Source organism: Apodemus sylvaticus, chromosome 20 (genome assembly GCF_947179515.1).
Source record: "Apodemus sylvaticus chromosome 20, mApoSyl1.1, whole genome shotgun sequence".
In the NCBI taxonomy this organism is placed as follows: Eukaryota; Metazoa; Chordata; class Mammalia; order Rodentia; family Muridae; genus Apodemus; species Apodemus sylvaticus.
This window is the reverse complement of record NC_067491.1, coordinates 52,818,678-52,832,011: the sequence shown is the minus strand read 5'-3', so window position 1 is coordinate 52,832,011 and position 13,334 is coordinate 52,818,678. Positions and strand designations below refer to the sequence as shown.

Here is a 13,334-nt window from a genome sequence, read left to right as displayed (position 1 = left end):
ATGGAATACTCTGTTATTAAATACAGTGACTTCATGAAATTCTTAGCCTAATTGATGGAACTAGAAATATTACATTAGGTTAGGCAAACGAATCACAAAAGACCACACATGAATGCACATTCTGATAAGTGGATATTAGTCCAGAAGCTGGGAACACCCAAGACACAATTCACAGAGCAAACAAAGCTCAAGAAGGAGGGAGAACAAAGTGTGGATACTTTGGTCTTTCTTAGAAGGGGGAACAAAATAGCAATGGGAGGAGATTCAGAGACAAAGTGTCAAGCTGAACCTGAAGGAAAGACCATCCAGAGTCTGCCCCAGCAGCAGATCCATCCCATATACAGTCACAAAACTCAGATACTATGGTAGATGCTAAGAAAAGCTTGCTGAAAATGCCTTTGTTATAGCTGTCTCCTGACAGGTCCTGCCAGAGCCTTACAAATACAGTCGGATGCTCACAGCCAACCATAGCACTGAGCATGGGGTCCCCAATGAAGGAGGTAGAGAAGGGTCTGAGGGAGTGGAAAGGTTTTGCAGCCCCATAGGAAGAACAACAAGACAAACCAACCAAACCTCCCAGAGCTTCCAGAGACCAAGCCACCAATCACGGAGTGCAGATACCTGTGGCTGCATAATAGCAGATGACATCCTTGTCAGGCATCAATAGGAGGAGAGTTCCTTGGTCCTCTGAAGCTCTGATAGATGCCCCAGGGTAGGGGAATTGAAGACGTGGAGATGGGAGTGGGTGGATGGGTGGAAGAACACCTTACTAGAAGCAGCAGGAGGGTAGATAGGAGAGGGGGTTTCCAGGACAGGAGGAAACCAGGTAAGGGGATAACACCTGAAATGTAAATAAATTAAAATTAAAAGAAATATATCTGACCATCTCAAGAGACCCTGGAAATATACATCTCATTTCCAATGAGAAGACACGAATAAATACAGAGAGAATAAACTTCAGAGCCGAAATGCACCCTCCCATACTTGCCTATCCGTTCATTGGGTTCATCATCCAACCTCTTCCAGGGGAGCCACGTTCTAGGAGGATGTACACTGGGTTTTTGTGTTTTGAGCCCGGGGGATGCAACAAAGTCTCCACAGGCAATCCCTGATTCTTTTTCGAAAGCGTTTGAAACGCCCGCTCTTCACAGGGGGAGGCAGTGGTTCCACAGACCAGCTTTGCTCCAGGGGCAAGTGTGTTTTGTCTTCCGCGGTGATGGTGTCGAAAAGACACGCGGCAGCCACGGCTCCAGAGTGGAGGGCAGGGGCAGAGGCAGAAGCAGGGCTCTTCTTTTTTGGAAAATGGAGGGCCATGGGCGGCAAGGAGACACTTCTGGCCACTATGTGCCCTGATAGTGCCAGGGCATCAGGTCGCAGCTGTCCTGAGGGCCTTATGTGGAGGAGGCCAGAGTTGGGTTCACTGGCTCTTCTTTTGAGGGGAAGACCAGGGCTAGAGGCATGTGCTGGCGATGGGGGTGGTGTAGGGCACGGATTGACAGGCTTGGCTGAACCGGTAGGTATAGTCTCGATTCCTAGGCGTACCTGTTCTTGTAAAAGCAAATAGGTCCCCATTTTTTCATCAAACTTTCTCTTGTGCAGCGACTCCAAAATCTCGTTGGCATTAAACCCCATGCCACGGAGCCTGTCTACGATGTCGCAGTCTGGATAGGAGTCAGTGGGGATGTTTACTTCAGCCTTTAGTATCCAGGGATGTTCTTCAATATCTTCGATGGAGGGCCTCATCTCTGGGGCAACAGTAAGGATCTGGTGGATTAGATTTTCAAGGTGACCAGAGAAGTAAGGTGGAATGTGATAGGTCCCCGTGGCGATATTTTCTTCTATCTCCTTCACGCTGTTTCCTGTAAAGGGGTAGTACGAAGTGCTTATAAAATAGAGCAGCACGCCCAAACTCCACACATCGGTTTTCCTGCCGTCGTAAGCCTCCCCTAGTACGAGTTCTGGGGCAAAAAAGACCTTGGTCCCACACCTCCGTTTCAGGAAGCTGCCAGGACTGATCTTGGTGGCCAGCCCAAAGTCTGTCAACTTGACGTTACCCTCCGCGTCCCTGAGGACATTCTGTGGTTTAATGTCTCTGTGAATAAAGTCATTGTTGTGGCAATACTTTACTGCAGACACTACTTGACCAAATATTTTCTTGGCCTCTGCCTCCTGCAGTGGGCCATTCTCCTCTGTTAAATCAGATAAGTTCCCTCCCGGAGCGTATTCGAGTATAAAATTAACGTGGCTTGGTGTTATCAGGACCTGGAAGAGGCGGATGATGTTCGGATGGTTTAAGGTCTCCAATGCTGTGCGTTCTGCCAGGATGGTTCTCTCGGACTTCTTGGTGATTTCTATCGATTTGACGGCGACCATCACCTTGGTTGTCAGGTGCAAGGCCAATCTGACAGTACCAAAGGCACCCTCACCGAGATGGAAAAGTACTTTGTATTGACTTGCCAAATTCTTGCTTTTGGCATCATTGGCCATGGGGCTGAGTGTTCCGTGCACTCTGGTTACCACCGGTTGTGAGGTTCAAGGAACCCACAACTAACAATATCGAGTGCACTGAACGAGTCCCACAGGTCACCCAAATCGGCTCCCTGCTCTGTATGGACAAATCCAACAGGCCAGTCCACAGTCTTATACAGAGGGCACGCATTCTTCCATCACAGAGGATTTTTGTGTGGTCAGAGCACAAAATGCACCTACCAGAGGTTGTAACCCACAGTGGCTATCCTCACTCTGAGCCAGAGGGACCTTTCCATTCTCATAAAAATGAGACTATAAGCTTCTTCTTCAGCAGATCAAAAAGACAGATCAAAACTTAACTCGTTTAGCAATCACAGGCAGCAGAGTGCATTAGCAGCCATTGCAGCTGGGTGCTGAGTAGGTCAAACCAACCATCTGGACTTTCAAGCATTTTAGACAAGTGTTCTGCAGAGAGGGGCTAAGTCTCCACAAAATGTAATCTTGAGCTTTGCTACCCAGCCTCTTTGTTCTCAGAATGGGACTCTGAGACTTAATTATATATGAGGAACTACCTAGGCTATAAGCTGTGGATAGTTCCCCAGCTGGCTTGTGAGTGATATAACCCATTTACTCTAGTCTGTGTCTGCCACATAAATGGTTATCTCTCCTGAGATTCATGTTTCTGTCTTCCTCAGAGTTCAAGGCCAATCTGCAGGTCTTCACTGTTTCCTAGAGTCCTATCTCCCCCTGCCTGATGTCCTACCTTTTATTTCCTGCCTTGCTAAATTGACCCTCAATTACGCTTTTTATTGTCAAGTGATGCTTATACATAGTACCAAAGAGATTCTCTTTACTTATTCCCCTCCATAGTCCAACTAAATGTCCATTGCTAACATTAGTAAACTCTAATAGGGAGGAACAACTATGAAAACCAGCAGATAAGAATTTAGGTCCACAGTGTCCATTTTATCTGTATTTGGACACATTAGGGGAAAGTACTCTCCAATCAGAACTACCTTGGTGATTGAATTTGAATTTGTATACAGAAATCATTTACTATCAATTTATGCATTCATACAACTAAGAGTTTCTCCTAGACCTTATAACATTTTCTGAAATTCTAAACAATTTTCCCATATTTCAATTTCCCATTTTGAAATATGGGACTCTGACTACCTAGTCTTTAATCCAGTCAGAGACCTGAGGAATTAAATACCCTCAATTGCCAGAACATACAACACAAGCAGCTTCCTCATCTATGCAACTGACAGACAGCTGCTTCCTTAGACAGACACCCAAAAGTCTATGAATCTTTGGAGTATCTATCTTTTGCCTTCCGGCCCAGAATATATGCCAGACTTTCAAGTAGGAATTGTGAAGGACTCCTTACCTTCTCCTGGCAAAGCTTGGGCATCGACTTCCCTGTGTCTTATTTATCTACATCTTGGACAGCATTTGTCTGCAGTTTAGGCGAGCACAATTTCTTGCCTAGTGTCTAGCTTGTCATGTTTGAAGCAAACTCCATATAGTGGTTCTTCAGTGCTCATCATCTACTTTGAAGATGTCCGTGTGCTGCCAGGAACAGACATGCCTCACCTTAAGACTGTTTTATTAACAAAACATCTAGAAATGCCATATTCTGTAGATGTTTGAGGTGTTTGAAGACTATAATATATGTGAATTGATTGTTCGTAGCTAATATATGTTTAACCTATTATACATTTTTTGTAATCAACAATATTCATATCTAACAAGTCTGTAAGTTTGTTTGACTAACCAGTAACTTGCATTTCTTAATTATCCCAGACAGTTTGCAACAGCAGCCTTCAATGAATAGAACTCCACATTACATAGGTATAATACCTTAATGAGATTTGAAACATATATACATAGTATATTCTTGCAAATATAATCCTATTCTGTATGAAGATACAAAGCAAATGTGAAAATATTTGGCTTGTTATGTTCTTTGGTCTAAAAGTTGATTTTCATAATCTACTGCTTTATTCACACACTCATACACACATATCCACACATATATGCATATGTACAAATATATATGCATATATACACCTATACATATACATGCTATTATTCCCCTATCACACTTTTCTTTTAATGCCTTCTTCCACTCTCCTTGAGCATTAGATAGGAGCAAGAGAAGGATCAAGGAAAGAGAAGGGAAGAGAAAAAGAAAGTCCTGAGTCTAACCTCCCTTACTGTGATTCCACACTGACCAAGCCAATTAACAACTTTTAAGTAATCCCCCTTAAAGGAGGACAAATATAAATAACGTGATTTATAACCACAACCATCCACCCCACTTTTGGTGAACGGGATGTCATTCTCTTGAAATTGCTTCCTACTCTTTGGTGGTGTCTTTTCCTTATGTGTGTCCAAAAAATTGGGGAATTGGCCAGTATTAAGAAAGCTGGTTGTACTATCAGTTGTCCAAGTTCTGTTTACTAAAAGATATAAGGCTTAATTAAACCAAGACCCTCGTGGAAAAGTCTAAGAGTCCAGACCAACTGGGATCAGCAGCTTTCAAGCTTTCCTAGAAGTGAATTTTGATGAAAAAGCTATTTACATAGTCTGAAACTGAGCCTAGCAAGATGCTAGAATAAATATTTCTCAGGGTCATAATACCCTACCCAGGATCCCTGAGAGTGAATCTTGTCATGGCTTCTACTTCATTGGTGTCTGTAAGCATATAAAATTTTACAGGTAATACACATTTCTGCATGAACAAATATATGGAATATGAAGTGTGCTCAATCAGCTGAAGAGGATGTGATGATGTCTGTTTGAGCTGGTAGGTTGTTGTTTTCCTAAGTTAGCTTGGACTATATACACAAAGTTTAATATGAATTTTCATCCATGTCATTTCAAAGAATGACATGAATCCACCCTGAAGAATCTGTAGCCAACAAGATTATTAGCAATACTTAGCTGAAGTCCAAGCTATAGACTTTTTCATGTCTCAGACAGTTTGAGTGCAGTTCCCAGGTAGAGGGATCAGAAAAATAAGTAACCTGTTTTGTTGATCTTCGTGATTTCTTTCTGGTCTGTAGCAAGGATCTTCAGGAGGTCTCTCCCTGTCAACTCTGAGTTTTATTAATTTTGAAGGATTCCACAGTTTTCCTTTTCCTGTTTAAAAAGTATCACATTCAATTTCCCTATGCAGAATATTTGCTGCCTTCTGTTCTGAGGTTATCACATAGTTATGCTTATCTAAATCTAAACAGTGCATTCTAAGATCTTGTGCAGCTGAATAAACTGTCTCATTGCCATCTTAAAATTTCAAGTCAATAAAGCATGATTTAAACTATCTTTGGAGGATCTCAGATCTCCTTTTTGTTCCAGAAGCATTTCCTTTGAAGTCCTGTGAGAGTTCTCCATAATTGCTTGGTCTGTACATTGGTGATGTATAACACTTTTATGCCACAATGGGAAAAGTGTGTAATGGATAGATACACAGGTTAAAGCACCATCAGCTCTGATCTGCAAAGACATTTCCACGATAGCCACCATCTCTAATAAATGTGCAGTTTCAGAACCATCCCTTTCAAAAGTCAAGACTAAGGTTTCCAAAGCTGAAGCTGCTTAGAAGACTAAATATGTATCCAGTGCATGATGTATTAACATATGTACATTTTTAAAAATTTCAAACTCAACAAAATCAAGCACATGACATTTAATGAAACACATCTCTTGTGTGCTATTGCTATGGAAATTTAATTAATTTTATTACAAATCAGAGTCTCAATTTTAACAGAATGTTGAGCCTCTATGAGCTGCCAGTGTCATGCTTCAAGCCGTCCTGCAATTTGCTCCTCTAGAAATTCTTCTTCTCTCATTCTAAGTTCCAGATTGGATTCTTTTAAGACTCTGTTCTGATTTTAAAAATACTCTCATCTCTGTTATCCGGCCTCTAACCTAGTATCCGGTTTCTGACTTATCTATATCAGCTTTATTTTGAACTTACTTAAAGGTGTTATATAAAACTACAATAATTACCGAACATATTAATTATTTATTGCTTACACCAAAATAATATTATATATGGTCAAATGGCCATCTATCATTGTATTTATCTCCAGGTTTTTTTCTTTTATTTTCTTTCTTTTCTTTTCTTTTCTTTTCTTTTCTTTTCTTTTCTTTTATTTTATTTCTATCTTTGTTTGTTTCTTTTTCTTTTTCTTTTTTTTTGAAGAGAGGTTTTCTCCATGTAGCCCTGGCTGCTTCGATATCAATCTGGGGTCCATCCTGCTCTGGCTGCTCAGTGGCCAAGGTGAGCTGCCAGCATCTCGATTCATGCCGATTCTCCTGTATTTCTGTGACTCATTCAGTGCAGACAAAACAATCTCCCAGTTTTCTTTGAGGAAGACCATCTTCTTCACTTTGGCATTGATGTTCTCACCTAGCTGCTCCTTATCTTCTTGCCAAGCACAACTAATGTTGGGCATCTAAATAGCGCAGGATCCTGGTTGCAAAGTCGGCTTCCTGGTTGATCACAGAGTGCTGGTTGGGATGTAGGCCAGAGCAACTGCCAGGGCTTCTAGAGGTCCTTTGTCTCAATCAGCTTCTCAGCTGACTGCTTGATATGGCCATTGGCAGTGGGAGGCACCGAATCCTAAAGACTGATGGCATCTTTGCTGGAGGCCTTTATTATTTCTGTTGCAGAAGGAACAGCTATTCATTTAAACTTAATTCCTGATTTCTGCTCCACTTGAGCTAACTGGTACTCTTCTTTGTGCTGATAAATGCAGATGCAAAAGCCTGACTTTCCTGCTTTTCCTGTTCACTCCGAATAATGACTGTAAAACTCCACATCCTTGGGTTGACAGTCCTTAATGATCAAGTAAACCTCAGGATGTCTAACACATGGGCAACAACATTGGTAACCACCCAAATTCTAAAATTGCCATTTTGGAAACCTTTCAGGGTAATTTCCCTTGCTTCGGCAGAATTTTGCCATGTAAGGACTAGGCATCCTGCTTTGTGCATGTGTTTTGTAACAGTTCCTGGTCATCCTTCTTAGTTTCACAGAGATGATTGGGTGCCCATGATGACTACTGTACTCTCAGATCACATCACCAATCAGTGCTGCACTCTGTCCAGTGAAACTTAATCTCCAGGTGCTCCACAGCTATAGCTGCTTTCTGAGTCTTTTTTTACCAATCAGGTCTATCTGTTCATATGTAGATTTCATGTATCTTTTAACAACATTAGATACCCAATTTGAGCTAGTTGCAGAGAAAAGCAATGTTTGGGGGTTGACTTCAGAATCTGTCTTGAATGCTACATGTGAAATTTCTTCCAGCTGATCAGCAAAACTCATATCCAACTTCTGGTCAAATTCACCCAGGACAACATGTTTAAGTCTGGTGAGATCTCCCTTCCCTTGCTTCTATAAAGGTTTTCCTTAACACACCCACCCACTTTTGCATCCCTGCCCTTGATTCCCCTACACTGGGGCATCTATCAAGCCTTCATGGGACCAAGAACCTCTCCTCCCTTTGATGTTTGACAAGGCAATCATCTGCTACATATGCAGCTGGAGCCTTGTATTCTCTTTGGCTCATGGCTTAGTCCCTGGGAGCTCAGGGGGATCTGGTTGGTTGATATTGTTGTTCTTCCTAGGGGGTTGCAAACCCCTTCAGCTCCTTCAGGCCTCTTTCAAACTCCTCCACTGGGGAACCTGTGCTCAGTCCAATGGTTGGCTGCAAGCATCCACCTCTGTATTTGGAAGGCTCTGGCAGGTCCTTTTAGGAGACAGCCATATCAGGCTCCTTTCAGCAAGCATTTCTTGGCATCCATAATAGTGTCAAGGTTTGGTGACTGTATATAGGCTATATCCCCAGGCAGGATAGTCTCTGGATGGTCTTTCCTTCAGACTGTGCTCTACAATGTGTCCCCATGTTTGCTCCTGTGTGTATTTTGTTTCCCATCTAATATTGACTGAAGCACCCACACTTTGATCTTCCAAACTGCTGAATACTAGTCTCACTATCCATGAATTCTCGCAGGATATTTGATTACACTCTGATACCAGTGATTGTGATGTTTTCTGGTAAATCATGTTCCTAGTAGAGGTGTGATTCACCCTTAATGCACATATTTAATCCCAAATGATGAAGATAAAGTTAATAATATAGAAAGTAGCAGCATGTTTGAATGTTATATCTAATTGAGTGGTAGAAATGATCTGAATCAGAGAAAATTCAAGAGAAGAGGATATGCCCACTCTCCTGAGAAAACAGGGGGAAAAGAATCTACTTAATCAGAGCCATGGAGAGAGCTAGAAAAGAAGAATATTAAGCTGTTTTCCTGGGAGAGATTTACAGGGATCAGAAAGAACCAGAAAGTATTTTGTTCTGCTTTCTAAGAAGGAAGGAACCATCCCCCCCCCCCACACACACACTTTGGTCTTCCTTTTTCTTGAACTTCACGTGGTCTGTGAATTGTATGTTGAGTATTCAGATCTTTTGGGTTAATATGCACTTATTAGTGAACACAAACCATGTGTGCTATTTTGTGATTGTGCTACCTTACTGAGGATGATAATTTTCTAGTTCCATCAGTTTGCTTAAGAATTCCATGAATTCATTGCTTTAATAGCTGAGTAGTACTCCATTGTGCAAAAGTACCACAATTTCTGTATCCATTCCTCTGTTGAAGAATATCTGGGTTCTTTTCAGCTTTTGGCTATTATAAATAAGTCTGCTATGAACCAATGGAGCATGTGTCCTTATTACATGTTGGAGCATCTTCTGGGTATATGCCCAGGAGTGGTATAGCTGGGTCCTCAGGGAATATTATGTTGAATTTTCTGAGGGACCAACATACTGATTTCCAAAGTGGTTGTACCAGCTTGCAATCCCATGAACAATGGAGGAGTGTTCCTCTTTCTCCATATCCTGGCCAGCATCTGCTGGCACCAGAGTTTTTGTTCTTAGCCCTTTGGACTGGTGTGAGGGGGAATCTCAGGGTTGTTTTGATTTGCATTTCCCTGATGACTAAGGATGTTGAACATTTCTTTAGGTGCTTTTAGTCCATCCTACATTCCTCAGTTGAAAATTCTTTCTACAGTACCTGGGAACTCTACTTTGAGAACAACTGGTTTAGCTACATATGCACAGAGCACCACCCACCCCACTGCAGTTCCAAGTAGCTACTGTCCAGTATTCACTGGCAGGGGGCAGTGTGGAGCTGGTCTCTTGACACCATTGCTTATCATCTTCTGGTGTCAAGAGAAATCTGGGCCTGGCACACAAGGCACTCCCCTGCAAGTCCACAATACACTTTACAACTAGAGCCATATATAGTATATTTGAAATGTTTTATGCTGAAAAAATTAGCCTAGGAGGCAGAGGATGTAAAATGAAAAGGCATGTCACCATGTCGTCTTTAGAAATGAGTTGTTTCCTTCAAAATTACCTTACTTTTACTTCTGAGTCCAAACAGGCTCTTGTACCCCTGAGACAGCAGTCAGGCGTTGTGGTCACTCCAGGACTCTAAAGCAGGGTCTGGGCTTGAGAGCCCTGAGCAGCTGGAAGACAAACATCTTCCTGAAGGTTAGAAGGAAGGTACCATGTGAATCCTTGAAGAAGGCTCCAGAAACAAGCTTTTTAGTGGGGCTGGGTAGGAGCCATTTCTGAGTTTGTTGCAAGATCACAAACAAAAGCAATGCACAGGCTTCAAGGCACAGGCAGGATGCTCTGTACTTCGACCCCCTCCCCCATACCCTAATTAGCTCACTGAGCCAGGCTAGCTAGCATGTCTTGTATTTAATGAAAGGGGACCTGCAATGGTGCTGGTTGTCCTCAGCACCCATCTGAGCCCTGCACACTCAGCCTTGATCAGAGTTCAAGCAGTGAAAGACAGACTCCATTGACCCGGTGACCCTTCCATTTACTGCTTTCCCAATCTCAGGGGAAAAGAATGTGCCAAGAGAGCCTGCCCAGGCAACTCAGGCTGTGCCAGGCTAAGATGAGGCAAGCACTATGGAGTGCCTGAAATGGCTGTATTCAGGTAATTGGAAGCTCCTGTGCTCACTGTGTGCAAATGAGGGGCTCATCTTAAGTGGCTCTGTGGGGAGCAGACCTGTTGGCAGTGTCTGTCCTCCACAGCACAGGGTTCTGTGCACAGGCAGCCACCTGGTAAAGTGTAGTGTGCCTGGGCTGTGTTTGGGGTGTCAGCTGTGGGCCAGCAAAGGTGAGACAATGACAGTTCACTTGGGTAAAGCTTGTGTCACCAGGGAACAGCTGTCTCTGCTGTCCTCCCTCCCCCTTTGGAGCTGGCCAAGTGTTTGTTCTTCTTCCCCCTCTCCCTTGGTGTCTGGCAGCCTCACATTCAGCCAGCTCCATGTGGTTTCCAAGATCTTGGCTCTGTGCCCTCCCATCTCCTTTTTTAGCCAGCATTGGTCTTGATCCGAAGTAATCTTTCTGAACTTTAAGAACTTCTCTCTGTGAGTACCTTGGCTTCCCAGAAATTAATCTTCTTTGTGTACTGTGACAGATGATGGAAACAAATGGGAATGTGTCTGAGTGTTTTTGAGAGATTTTCTCTAAGGTAGGTAAGACACACCATGGATGGTTTCTGGAAAATTTCCTCAGGATGCATTTCCAGCTGTATCAAACTGAGAAAGCAACTAGATAATCAACCTTCAGCTTCTTGGGATTCCTGACCACGGACACAATGACATCACTTGCTCTTTCTCCTAATACCCTGCTGTTTTCATCATGAGGTACTGTATCACATCACTTCTGAGTGAATGTAAGGAGAAATGTAAGTCATAGAATTCCCTATGAACACTAGACACATTCCACTAGCCATGTGTCTCTTTCCTTTGCCAAGTCACAAAAGTATTACCAGTGCCTCCCAAACTTTTCAGAGAACCCAAGGGTTTGAGACTATAGACTCTTCCACTGACTGTTCTCCCTTCCCCCATCTCTGGCAACTCAATGTCAGGTGACCTGTGAATGTACTTCTCTAAGTGGATTACCCCACCAACTACTGTGCTGAGTGTGATGGTCTTGGCACCTGTGCTTGTGTGTCTTACAGTTTCTAACCCCTAAATATGGAAAACCACTGGCCTACTGGAGACAAGGATTACCCAGGGATAGTTAGTGGCTTCCTCATTCTGCACACAAATATCTCCTAGTCAGACATTAAGTGTGGATCGTGATGATAACAGAGACACAGAATGCTAGGAGGACAGCAAATCAGAAAACAATGAACCTGTGACCAATAAGCTATTTAATTGCTGCCATGCATGCAGTGCTGAGAAGCAGTGAACCCTTCCTCAGTCATGGGGCTCCGCAAATGCTCATTAGTCTGCTATTAATCTCATGTGTGCCCTGTCAGTCACAGCCCTGTGAGAGAACGCCGAGCTCAGCAGATGTGAAAGGCTCAAACAGTGTCCGAGCTGAGTCAATGTCCGTAATGGTACTGGGCCTCTGAAAGTGTCTGGAAGAAGGGTCAGGCAGGTAAAGAATTAGTAGACAGTGGTTGAATTGTCTTAAAGACTGAAAATCAAGGTGACAGGTTTAGATGTGTGTGTGTGTATGTATGTATATACATAAACACATATATGTATTCAAATATGTATGAATATGCGTGTATATGTAATTTCTATGTGGGACCAGTCCATGGAATCCAGGCATCTTGTCTCATGTGAATGTAGCAGAGGCACAAGAAGTCTAAGAAGATCCCAGAGCCCCCTAACTTCCTGCAATGAAGACAACCAGAGACTGACTCTCTACAACCTCAGATCCTGGGCAGGGTCTCAGTAGCCTTTTTCCCTACTTAACTGGTGCTCATGAAATGCACTCACTGGAGGAGAGCAACCAGGATGGAGCTATTGCTCAGGACATGCTGATGCCTTAGGTGCCATAGCTGGAGGTCAAGAAACACAGTCTATAAAGGTCAGCTTCCAATGCAAACAGAAAGCAAGAGCAAAGGCGTAAGACCTTAAGGGAAGGCAGCTTGTGTCTGTATTCTCCAACTGAGGGTTTGTTCTTCTGAGAGCACTGGAGCTAAGGTTTCGTCAGAACCCGGGAATGGAGGGATGCACATCACCTCTCCTGGATCAGAGACCAACATCTGGGCACATGTAGAAGGTGGACCTTTGACAGTGCTTTTCACATTTGTCTCACTAAAGAAAAGTAGAAATTCTTTTTGTTTTTAAACAACAACAACAACAAGAAGAATGATCAGATTTATGACTGAGAGAAGCCCTATCATGTGCAGCACAGGCAGCAAGGTCTGCTGTGTGGGACAGGTCTGCCTCCTTACCCACCCACCTTCTCTCACTTTTTGGTCACTCTACTCTGTGCTACATACAGTTAATTTGCTCATTTCTCAACATTCGTTTGTGAATGTCACTGCTACTTTTAAGAACAGGGTGTATCCTTTTTTGTTTTTGTTTTTATTTTTACTGTTTTTACTCTTTAATCTTTTTTTTATAGTCCATTTGTTATCCCCCTTTCTGGTCTAACCTCTGACTCTTCTTCATCCCATTTCTCCCCCTGAATCTCCAAGACAATGTCTCCAACCATCACTAGACCTCTCCATACCCTGGGTCCTCAAGTTTCTTGAGGGCTAATTGTGATTTCTATCACAGGGGCCAGACAAGGGGATCCTCTGCTGTATATGTGTTGGGGTCTCATATCAGCTGGTGTGTGTTGCCTGGTTTTGGTTCATTGTCTGAGAGATCTTGGGGGTCCTGGTTAGTTGTGACTGTTGGTCTCCCTAAGGGCTCATCCTCCTCCTTAGATTCTTCAGCTCTTACAGAATTCCACCACAGGGTTCCCCAGCTTTTGTCCATTATTTGGGTGTAAACATTTGTATCTGACTACTTC

The 13,334-nt window shown here is 43.0% G+C and overlaps 1 protein-coding gene and 1 pseudogene across 1 annotated transcript; both read right to left on the bottom strand.

Moving 5' to 3' along the window:
• Positions 1-1,038: 1,038 nt before the first annotated feature.
• On the bottom strand, positions 1,039-2,487 carry LOC127670384 (putative sperm motility kinase W). The gene has a single exon (XM_052164710.1). The coding sequence runs from the start codon at positions 2,485-2,487 to the stop codon at positions 1,039-1,041; it is 1,449 nt and encodes a 482-aa protein (XP_052020670.1).
• A 1,518-nt stretch (positions 2,488-4,005) lies between these two features.
• LOC127670551 (nucleolar RNA helicase 2-like) lies at positions 4,006-13,031 on the bottom strand (annotated as a pseudogene).
• Between the last annotated feature and the right edge of the window lie 303 nt (positions 13,032-13,334).

Bases quoted from the DNA above. Each gene is read 5' to 3' on its own strand.
- LOC127670384 (XM_052164710.1), bottom strand. From the start codon at position 2,487: ATGGCCAATGATGCCAAAAGCAAGAATTTGGCAAGTCAATACAAAGTA.